The following is a 10,274-nucleotide window of genomic DNA, read 5'->3' on the forward strand; positions in this document are numbered from 1 at the left end:
CAAGAAGCAATGGAAATGCAAATAAGACAACCTGGAAAACAAATCTCAGCAGTAAAACGACAACCTGAAATACAATGTCTTAAGCCTTTGGAAACATCACAAGTTTGGCAGCCTGCTACAGCAACTGCTTGGGAAATGAGAAACTCAAAATAAGAGGCAACACATTCAGCGTCAGCACAGTGATCAGATTTTGACAACAACTGACAAACAATTGAGCAAGTCAGAGTCATACGATTACTAGGAATGTGGTTGGATGAAAAGTTGACTTGGAGGCATCACATTGATAAAGTATGGGATAAGTGCAAAAGGATCAACAATCTCTTAAGATGCCTGTCAGGAAGAGACTGGGGAGCAACCAGAGCATCACTGTTAAATATATATGAGACAATTATGAGAGCAACACTAGACTACGGGTGTATAGGGTATTTATCAGCAGCAGAAAGTCATCTTAAAAGCTGTATGTACAGCAGGCACAGGGACTGAGGATATGTAATGGAGCATATAAATCCTCTCCAGTAGCAGCCATACAAGTGGAAATGGGGGAACAGAACAGAAGAATGAAACTTATGTTAGCATACTGGGTCAATCTTCAAGGGCACAGTACTTTACAGCCTGCTAAAGCCATCCTGGAGGACTGTTGGGAACATAATGACTCTAATTTTATGAGCTTTGGGTGGATAGGGAACATAAAAGCAGAACAAGCAGGTTTAGATCATATACAATTCAGTCCGACAGTCCCATATTCACAAACTCCTCCCTGGCTATTTATAGAACCATCAGTAAACTTTGAAATACAGCAACAACTGAAGAAAAGGAGTGAGCAAGTCTCTGCTGGGAGGGTAGCTCAGAGTTATTCTGGAACGACACTTCTCAGACAAAACAATGAGTTTCACCGATGGGTCAAAAGACCCTGATACTGGATGAACAGGAGCTGCAGTTTTCATTCCACACCACAAAGTACATATCAAGAAAAGAACCACAGATCATTTATCGGTATATACAGTTGAGCTTTCAGCTATTATATTAGGTCTGGAGTGGATAGAAGAAAACAACCATAACAGTGCACTAATAGCATCACACTGTTTGGCAGCACTTACAAGTATTAAACCATGAAGTCATGTAGGCAAGATCTCATAACTGAAATACATAATCTACTGAACAGAATACACAAGAGGGGTCTGATGGTCTGCTTCATTTGGGTTCCTGCCTATGTAGGAATAGAAGGAAATGAAGGGGTAGATTTTCTGGCCAAACAATCACTTAAATCACACACTGTAGATACAGAAATTCTGTTAAGTAAGGCAGAGGGTAAATCAATAATTAAGAAACGTGGAATAAGTGTGGCAAGAATACTGGGACATCCAAGACACCTAATACAGAAACAGGTTGGGGTGGGAAGAAGGATGGGCAGGAGCTGGAGGGAAGAGGCAGTCATCACACGACTTAGGATAGGGCACACGGGACTGAATAATACACTACATAAAATAGGTAAACACCCTGATGGCAAATGTAATCACTTGTGGTCAGTCTGAATCTGTCCAGCATGTTCTGTTGGAGTGTAGAGCATATGAGGAGGAAAGGAGGGCACTGTGCAGAGAAGGCCGAGATATGTTTAAATATAGGGAACCTGCTCAGAGTAGTCAAGGATTTAACACCCCCCCCTCCCACACTCCAGTAGGTGGCGGTAATGCACCTTCAAGTTGGTTGCCAACCGCAAATAAACACCACAGAAGAAGAAGAAGAAGACGAAGAAGAAGAAGAAGAAGAAGAAGGAGGAGGAGGAGGAGGAGGAGGTTTGGTCTCAGGTCTTTGTTGTGAACCCTTGTCTCCGCCGTGAGTCTTGCTCTTTCCGTTACATAGTTCATCTGATACAACCAGAGTGAACCGCCAGAGCCCGTGTGTTTAGATAAACTTGTTTAAGCGAACTTAGTGTAAGTTTTCGGGACGTTTAATTGCAGGCTCATCCTCCTTAGCTAAGAATGCTAATGAAGTTAGCTTAGCGTGCTAGCGGCAAATAGACATAGACAGAGCTCGACCAGTGCTAGTCGGAGTGACTGAAAGACCAAGCTTTTTTCATAGGCCAGCAGTGTCCAGATAAACCTGTCTGAATGGACTCTGTCTTTTTCCCTTTCCCTGAAAAAAAGTGAATGACCGTCTGGTCTTTTACGAAGCTAATGAAGCCAGCTTGCTAGCTGGAAGTAGACGGAGGCGGCGGTATCCAGTAACGCGGCGCACATCAGAGTGAACAAACCTTTATCGGAGTGTGTCTGGAGGAAAAGTTGCTGTGATTTAGGAAAAAAATGTCTAAAGTTAAAATGCTGAGAGCTTTTGTCAACCAGCGACTAACTGCGGCTGCTGAAGAGATCTTTGAGCTGTTTGAAACAACGATAGCAGAGTACGAGGAGAAACTTGAGTTCAGTTCAAAAGAGAATCACCGACAACGGAAACTACTGGACGCTGTTTACAACCCTGTCCGGTTACACAGAGCAGGTTTGTAGTGGTTTTATTGTTTTATCGCTTTAATTTTATTGTTTTATCGCTGGAGGAAGTAGTCAGATCCTTTACCTATTGCTGAGTACCGTTACATTTACTTAAGAAATGTAGGCTACTTAATCATACTTGTTCTTGATGTTATTTTAATAATGCAACTTTATCCTGATACCCTTTAAATACTGTTTAGAGTGTAAGTTTTCATCCCCTTCTTGTCCAGCGAAAACCACGCTTCTCCAGATTTGTTGATTTAAATTTGAATGTTTTTGATAAACCGAAGTATAAAGTGTCCGTCATGTGTTGAGAAAATTCTCCTACAAAATAAACCCTCTGAAAACCCTCGTGAATCAGCTGGAAAATGTATCGTCACGTAGCTGAAAACAGGGCTGTTTTCCTTACACAGTGAAAAGCTGACTTTTTAAGAGTTTTGTAATTCTCACAGGACAGCAACACTATAAGTATATGATACTCTTATAGAAAATATAATGCACTGCTGTACAATAAACTATCCCACATTATATAACAACCTAGATGCTTGATTAAATGTTGGAATACATTTTTGCAGACCATAGATATTGAACATTTTATCATGTACCAAATATTCATTTAGTCATGCATATCCTGTTTGGGGGTGCAGGGGGTTGGTGCCTATCCCAGCTGACATTGGGCAAGATGCGGGGTACACCCTGGACAGGTGGCCTCACTATCACGGGGCTGACACATAGAGACAGACAACCATTCATGCTCACATTCACTCCTCCGGCCAATTTTAGAGTCACCGATTAAGATGACCTGCATGTCTTTGGACTGTGGGAGGAAGCCGGAGTTCCTGGAGAAAACCCACGCTGACACCGGGAGAAAATGTAAACTCCACATAGAAGGGCTCCTTGGGTTCAAACTAGAAACCCTCTTGCTGTGAGGCGACAATGCTAGCCACACACTACTGCTTGTGTTTTGGCAAAAAAAACACTTTGTCATGGTTAAGAAAAGATTATGTCTTGCCTTAAAATCTAGCTTATGGTACCACAATCACACTGGTAAGGCTGCAGTGTCTTGCTAAAAAGCAGTACTTTTTTGTTTGTTGATCTCCAACAGGGGTCTGCAGCTTGGCTGCTGCCTTGCCCAGCTGGCATCATCCACCATCCCCTCCACCTCCAGATGACTAAGTCAGCACACTTACATGTAATAAGAACTATGCCACGTAGAAACATTGATATGATACCAATGAAACATACAAATATACCCATGGTTTGCACAAACATACAATGCCAATAATTTATTCTGGTGACTGAGCTGTATGTAAGAGTTCAAATTTGAGACAAGTTTAATAATTTTGTACTCAAAGCGTCTGGATGCTAAAAGGGGAATTTGCCGTATGAGTATAGTGGAATCTGCAAGTCATACGTCATCCTTCAAGCTTGAAGAGGTGTGCTATTATAAACATCACAGTAAGCTAGCCAGTCAATTTATCCTTTATTTTACCATAACTGTTGCATCATAGCCTTAGTTAAATCTCTCTGTGTAGTTGCCCTTAACATTAGTTTACTGCGTTATTTTCTTATCCACAGTGAATTTCACCTAATCCCATGGCAGAAATAACACAACACAGTGACTGTCTTTCTCACTTGCTGGCCTGGCCACAGCACACCAAAGAAAGGACAGATATGTGACTGAGATCCTTAATCTTAAATGCAGTTTCAGGACATGTTCAAGTTTGCACTGTCCACCAGCATCAGCCTGTAACAGTCTGGACATTTGGAAGTGCGCAACTTCCAGATTAAAAAGTTGACAAGTCCCTTTAGAAAAAATAAAAAGCATCACAGAGCTGCCCAGGGTGGGGTTGGTGTTGAGCAGAGGCGAGAGCAGCCAGTGCTGGTGGACGGTGCACCTACAAAACTTCCCATGACTCCATTTTAAGCAGCGGACCTCAGCAACATATCTGTCCTTCCTTCGACAGACTGTGGCCAGCATGTGGCTGTGCAGCTTCCCTGTGGAGCAGCCAGACATTAAATAAGAGAGCAAGTGAAAGAGAGAGTCGCTGTGTTGTGCTAATTGTTGTCTCATTTGTGCTCTGATAAACAGTAAATTCATCAAAGTAAGTGCCATACTGCTGTTTCTAAACTACTGTAACTGAGATGTTGCTATGGTAATGGATTATTAACCACATCCCCATTCTCTGTTTAAGAAAAATTATTAGCTGTTAAACAGTAAGGAAAAGTGACTAGAGGAGGACTTTAAAGTTACTGTATGCAACATTCAGATCATTAGCAGTATACTTCCCCTTACATTAATAGGCAGAGTGGAGACTATTAGAATGAATTTGCTTCCAAGATTTCTCTTTCTTTTTCAGACTTTACCAATTGCTCCTCCTAAATCTATGTTCATTCTTATAGACCGCCTCATCGCACGATTTATATGGCAGGGTAAGAAGCCTAGGGTCAGATATAAAGTATTACAATTAGCAAAATCAAAAAAATTAGGAATGCCCAACTTGAAAAAGTACTGGATAGCGTCACAATTAGGAGCAATGACAGTGTGGTTGTCAGATGATATAAATGGCTCAATGTGGAAAAAAGTTGTAGTATTAATATACCTCTGTCAGTGATCCTATTATCCTATTACTAGGATTAAATCAATCAGAGATTTTCCAGGAGAATGGTCAAAGACCACCTATGTGGCTCGGAAAGAGGTACAGCAAATTTTTAAGCTACCAAGAGATCTCTCTATCTTAAGCTTGATAAGCCATATTAAAGACTTCTTGCCTCTAAAACTTGATGTAGGTTTTAAAAATTGGACACATCTGAACTTAAACTTTATACATCAGTTATTCAGTAATAATATCTTTAAAGCTATAGTGCGTAACTTCTGTCGCCTCCCAGCGGATAATGCGTTATTACAACTAATAAGCTGGCGGCACTTCCATGTACACAGAGTAACACTCGCCAGTCACCACACACCGTGTACACAGAGTAACACTTGCCTTTGTGGTAGGATCCACTTCTGAACCGTGTCTCGGCCGCTTCTCCGCCATGTTGCTTTCTCTTTCTACCTGCACTCTACCTCTTGCTATGACACTCTCCGCTCTTCCTCCCCCTCCCTTCTTGTTGTGAGGAAGCATTTCCTGTGTGCCAGTGCGGGAATGTCGCCGGTCGACACGCATACTAAAAATGATATATATTGAAAAATACTGCGAGATGTTAGAGGAGCCGATCGGCTTAATCAGCATTGTGTCATCTCCTCTAGTAGTGGCTTGGGTGAAATGGACATTTACAGACCTGTAGAAGTTACGCACTATAGCTTTAACTCATTCGACCAATTAAGGGCAGATTTTAATTTCTGTAAAACAGAACTATATAGATATCTTCAGTTTAGAAGTTTTATATTTGACCACCCAAATGGGAACAGATTAACAGAGCCCTCTCTCATAGAATAATATTTATCAAAAATTCAGGAAGGAAATCATATACATAAACTAATTACCGTTATATATATATAGAATCTTGGCTTCGATGACTATGGATAATACTTGTCATGTGACAGAAAAGTGGGACAGAGAGTTACAACAGGAAATTACTGAGGATCAGTGGCTAAAGATCTGTGTTCAGATACATACAGTTACTAATGCCAATTTGTGGCGAGAGTTTCAATGGAAGATAGTCAATAGATTTTTTTTAGAACACCTCAAAGTGTGGCAAAGATTAATTCAAATCAGACAAGTATGTGCTGGAGGGGATGTGGTGAGACCATAGCTACTCATTTGCATATGTTTTGGCAATAGAGACAGAGCGCAATGCGTCAAAATCTGAAAGCCACGCCCTCAAAGGGGAAACAAAGGCCACTTTCCCCTCCGCTTCTTCGCTCGTTCGCTGTCATTCTACCTCCGGAGCCGCACCTTCAGGTCTCCTCGATTGAATTGCTAGCTAGCTAGCTGAAATTATTAGCTATAGCTAGCTAATGATTAGCTAATAATAAGATGGCAAAGGATTATTTTAGCACGCTATGCCTAACAGAGAGGCAACGGTATATTGATAAGCTTAATATTGCCCGTCTACCTCAGTGTCCCTTCTCCCTACCTTGCTCGTCTTCGAAAAAATATGATGTGGAGATTCTTTTTAAGAAGATGAGCATTTAAGCATGCTCAGCCATCAGCCTGCTCCTACTACCGGCACACATTGTTGTTTTGAGACTTGCCTCTACATGCTGGTAAATTGATAGAAGTGCTAGAGCGGCCCGCTGGAATGGACTGCTTGAATCGCGGAGCGCTGGGCACAATTATAACAAAAGTTGCATTCATACTGTCAATGCTTTAGCTTAACATACATAAATACAGTTAACTGTTACTCTAAAAAATACATTTGGAGGGTTTGACAAAGTGTTTGCTGCACACATAGGCATACCGAGTGTCAGGATCCCACAATTTCTTCCCTGTTGAAACCTCACGTTTTATTGCCTGTATCCACTTTTGTCTTCTACTGTACAAGGTTCCGTTTTTCTCAGTTTTGACACAAATACATTTTAATACAAATAAAAATTCATTCCTATGTATTTGAGGAGATGAACTTAATTGAATGGAGGATCTGTCTGTAAATGCACATTTAGTATAATGAACCTTTATTCTTTTAACTTTTAACACTAAATAAAACTTTGTCACACAGCCAAGCAAAACATGTAACAGTTTTCAGTTTTGTTTGAATGGCATGCAAATATGTTGTACAAAGGTTGCAAGATTTATCTCCTTGTTGAAAACAGTAGAGCTATTAGTTGTTTAAATGTTAATATTAAATTACAGTTTTCTAAGACGTGTATGTATTTCATTATTCTCCACAGAGGTCCAGCAGCTGTTGGTGATTAAGGAAGAGGTTCCTCCTGAGCAGAAGGAGTGGAGCTCCAGTCTGGACCAGGAGGACCCAGAGCCCCCACACATTAAAGAGGAACAGGAGGAACTCTGGAGCAGTCAGGAGGGAGAGCAGCTTCAAGGGCTGAAGGAGGCTGATATCAAGTTCACATTCACTCCTGTCCCTGTGAAGAGTGAAGAACATGACGAGAATGCTCAGTCCCCACAGCTTCATTCAGCTGGAGGACCAGAACCAGCCAGGAACTCAGACCCAGATAGTCCTTTACAACCAACTACTGATGACAAGACGTCACACTCTGAACCTGAGACTGATGACAGTAGAGACTGGGAGGAGACTCAGGAACCTCAGTCAGGTTTAAACCCTCTGCAAAACAGTGAGGTACCTCTAAGTGAAAAAACACCAATTAGCTCCTCTGAATGTGCTGGAAGGTTTGACCACAAGGGACACCTGCAGAAACACACTGGGATCCAAACGGGGGAGAAACCATTTAGTTGCTCCATCTGTGGTAAAAAGTTTTCTCAAAAGAGGTCTTGGAAGACTCATATTAGACTTCATTCAGAAGGAAAACGTTTTAGCTGCTCAGTTTGCAAAGTGAAGTTCAATTTTAGAAGCAATTTGGTTAAACACATGAGAAGCCATACCGGGGAGAAACCATTTAGTTGTTCATTTTGTAGTAAAAGATTTGCAGTGAGTGACCATCTGAGACAACACTTTAATATTCACACAGGGGAGAAACCATTTAGTTGTCAATTTTGTAACGTAAAATTTGCTGCCCAGGGAAATCTGAGACGACACATGACTGTCCACACTGGGGAAAAGCCATTCAGTTGTATAGTTTGTGGTAAAAGATTTGCACACAAGGGAGATATGAAACGACACCTGCTTGTTCACACAGGAGAGAAACCATTTAGTTGTTCAATTTGTGGAAAGGGTTTCACACAAACTGGAGATTTGAGACGACACTTGACTGTCCACACAGGGGAGAAACCATTTAGTTGTTCAATTTGTGGCAAAAGTTTTACTCAAAAGGGAACTCTGAAACAACACCTTACTGGCCACACAGGAGAGAAACAATTTAGTTGCAATGTTTGCAATAAAAGTTTCTCCCGGTTGTATAATGTCAAAAAACACAAGTGTGTCGGGGAGAGCAGCAGTAATAAGTGAAGCTGCAGAGATTCTTGTTGTTAATTTTTTTTCCAGCAGCAACAAAGTACTTGGGGCAAGACTGGTTTCAACACTGGTTAGCCAAAACTGTCAGACTAAAGGCTGATACAGACTCAATGGCCCAATTCCAATTCTCCCCCTTGGTCCTACCCCTAGTTTTGGGGTGCCCTTGGCAGAGTATTGGCCCTTTAGAATGGAGCCGCAAGGGGCAGGGTTTGAAATCTTAAACTTGGAAATGGGATGCCACTTGTTGTTACGTCACCAGTAGCATTAGTCAGCCGAAAGTGATAAAAGAAATTCTGTTGAAACTTATTGCTAAAAGTAGTTAATATCCAGTTGAAACAGCTTTAGTTAGCTAAAAGTGATGAATAAAATTGGTTGAAATTGTCAGCTGAAAGTAGTTATTAACCAATTGAAGTAACATTAGTCAGCTAAAAGTAATAAATACTAGTTTAAACAGTTCATGAAAAGTAACTGATAAGTGGTTAAAATAGCATTACTTAGCTAAAAGTAATGGATAAATGTTGAAACTATTTGTTAAAAGTAACTGTTAAGAGGTTGAAATAGCACTCTTTAGCTAAAATCAATGGATTATGGTTGAAACAGATTGACAAAAGTAACCAATAAGCAGTTGAAATATCATTGCTAATAAGCAATGACTAGATGTTAACGAAGTTCAAAGTAATTTGTAAGTGGCTGAAACTGCAATAGTTAGCTTAAAGTAACTGACAAATGGTTAAAACAGCATAAATTAGATTAGCGTTGAACTATGATTTTAATTTATGGCTTTTTTCCCCTGCCCCGATAGCAGCCATGTTGCTTGTTTCGCCAGAGACGGAGATCAACCCTGCTGTTACTTTGCAGTATATATAGTTCAACATTAAAGTTATAACTGTACGGATTGTAGATTGTCCTTGTGTTTATATGTTTGGTATTATGTTTTGTATTTACTTTTTATTATGTTTGTATTGCTTATGTTTGTCATTATTTGTAAGGACCCCCTCGAAAATGAGATGGCACATCTCAAGGGGCTATCCTTGAAATAAAGAATAAAGATTCGAACAAATTGACAGTGACATTGCATCTGCAGTTTTCTGTCGTTACTTTTATAATTATGTCCTATTTTTGTTTTATTTATGATTATTTTGTTCACTTAAACAATTAATATTCCTATTATTACTACTGTATGTGACTGGTCATCGGTTACTTGAATACGCTGTCATCTGTCATTGCGACTTCTGTCAGCTGTCAAGCTGTCATCTGTTTGGGGCTTAGTTGATGTGACGTATTGTCTGCTGTGCAGAGGATTGTGGGTCAGAAAAGCCAGAAAAGCATGCTGGCTTGCATACTAAGAAATCAGACGGGATGTAGTAGAATATCCTGGGCCGGCATTCACAAAGAATCCTAAGACTAAGTAGCTCTTAGTGACGTCATTCTAAGAAAAATCTTAGAATTCCTCGAATTCTAAGATTTTTCTTAGAATTTTCCCTTGGTAAGATAAAATTTATTCACAAAGCATCTTAGGCTTTGAGAGAGCTCCTAAGGTGAAAAACTGTTAAGAGGAGGGAGGAGGACTTTTAAGAAGCCTAAGAGTGTCTTAAACAGAGAAGATGGCGGAAAGACAGAGAGGAAGGAGAGATATTCTCTGTATATTAAACGACAGTGATTTAATAAGACGCTACTGGCTTGATCGTGCAGGGATAATGTTTGTGGTTGACCTCATCAGGGATGAGCTTACTTTTCCCACCCAGCGTAGTAAGGCAA

The 10,274-nt window shown here is 40.5% G+C and overlaps 1 protein-coding gene across 1 annotated transcript; it reads left to right on the forward strand.

Annotated features, from left to right (window-relative positions):
• The first annotated feature begins 1,762 nt into the window (after positions 1-1,762).
• LOC117263806 (uncharacterized) lies at positions 1,763-9,586 on the forward strand. The gene is made up of 2 exons (XM_033637451.2): positions 1,763-2,490; positions 7,318-9,586. The coding sequence occupies exons 1-2, from the start codon at positions 2,301-2,303 to the stop codon at positions 8,508-8,510; spliced, it is 1,383 nt and encodes a 460-aa protein (XP_033493342.2). The 5' UTR covers positions 1,763-2,300; the 3' UTR covers positions 8,511-9,586.
• Positions 9,587-10,274: the final 688 nt, after the last annotated feature.

Source organism: Epinephelus lanceolatus, chromosome 16 (assembly GCF_041903045.1).
Source record: "Epinephelus lanceolatus isolate andai-2023 chromosome 16, ASM4190304v1, whole genome shotgun sequence".
Lineage (NCBI taxonomy): Eukaryota > Metazoa > Chordata > Actinopteri > Perciformes > Serranidae > Epinephelus > Epinephelus lanceolatus.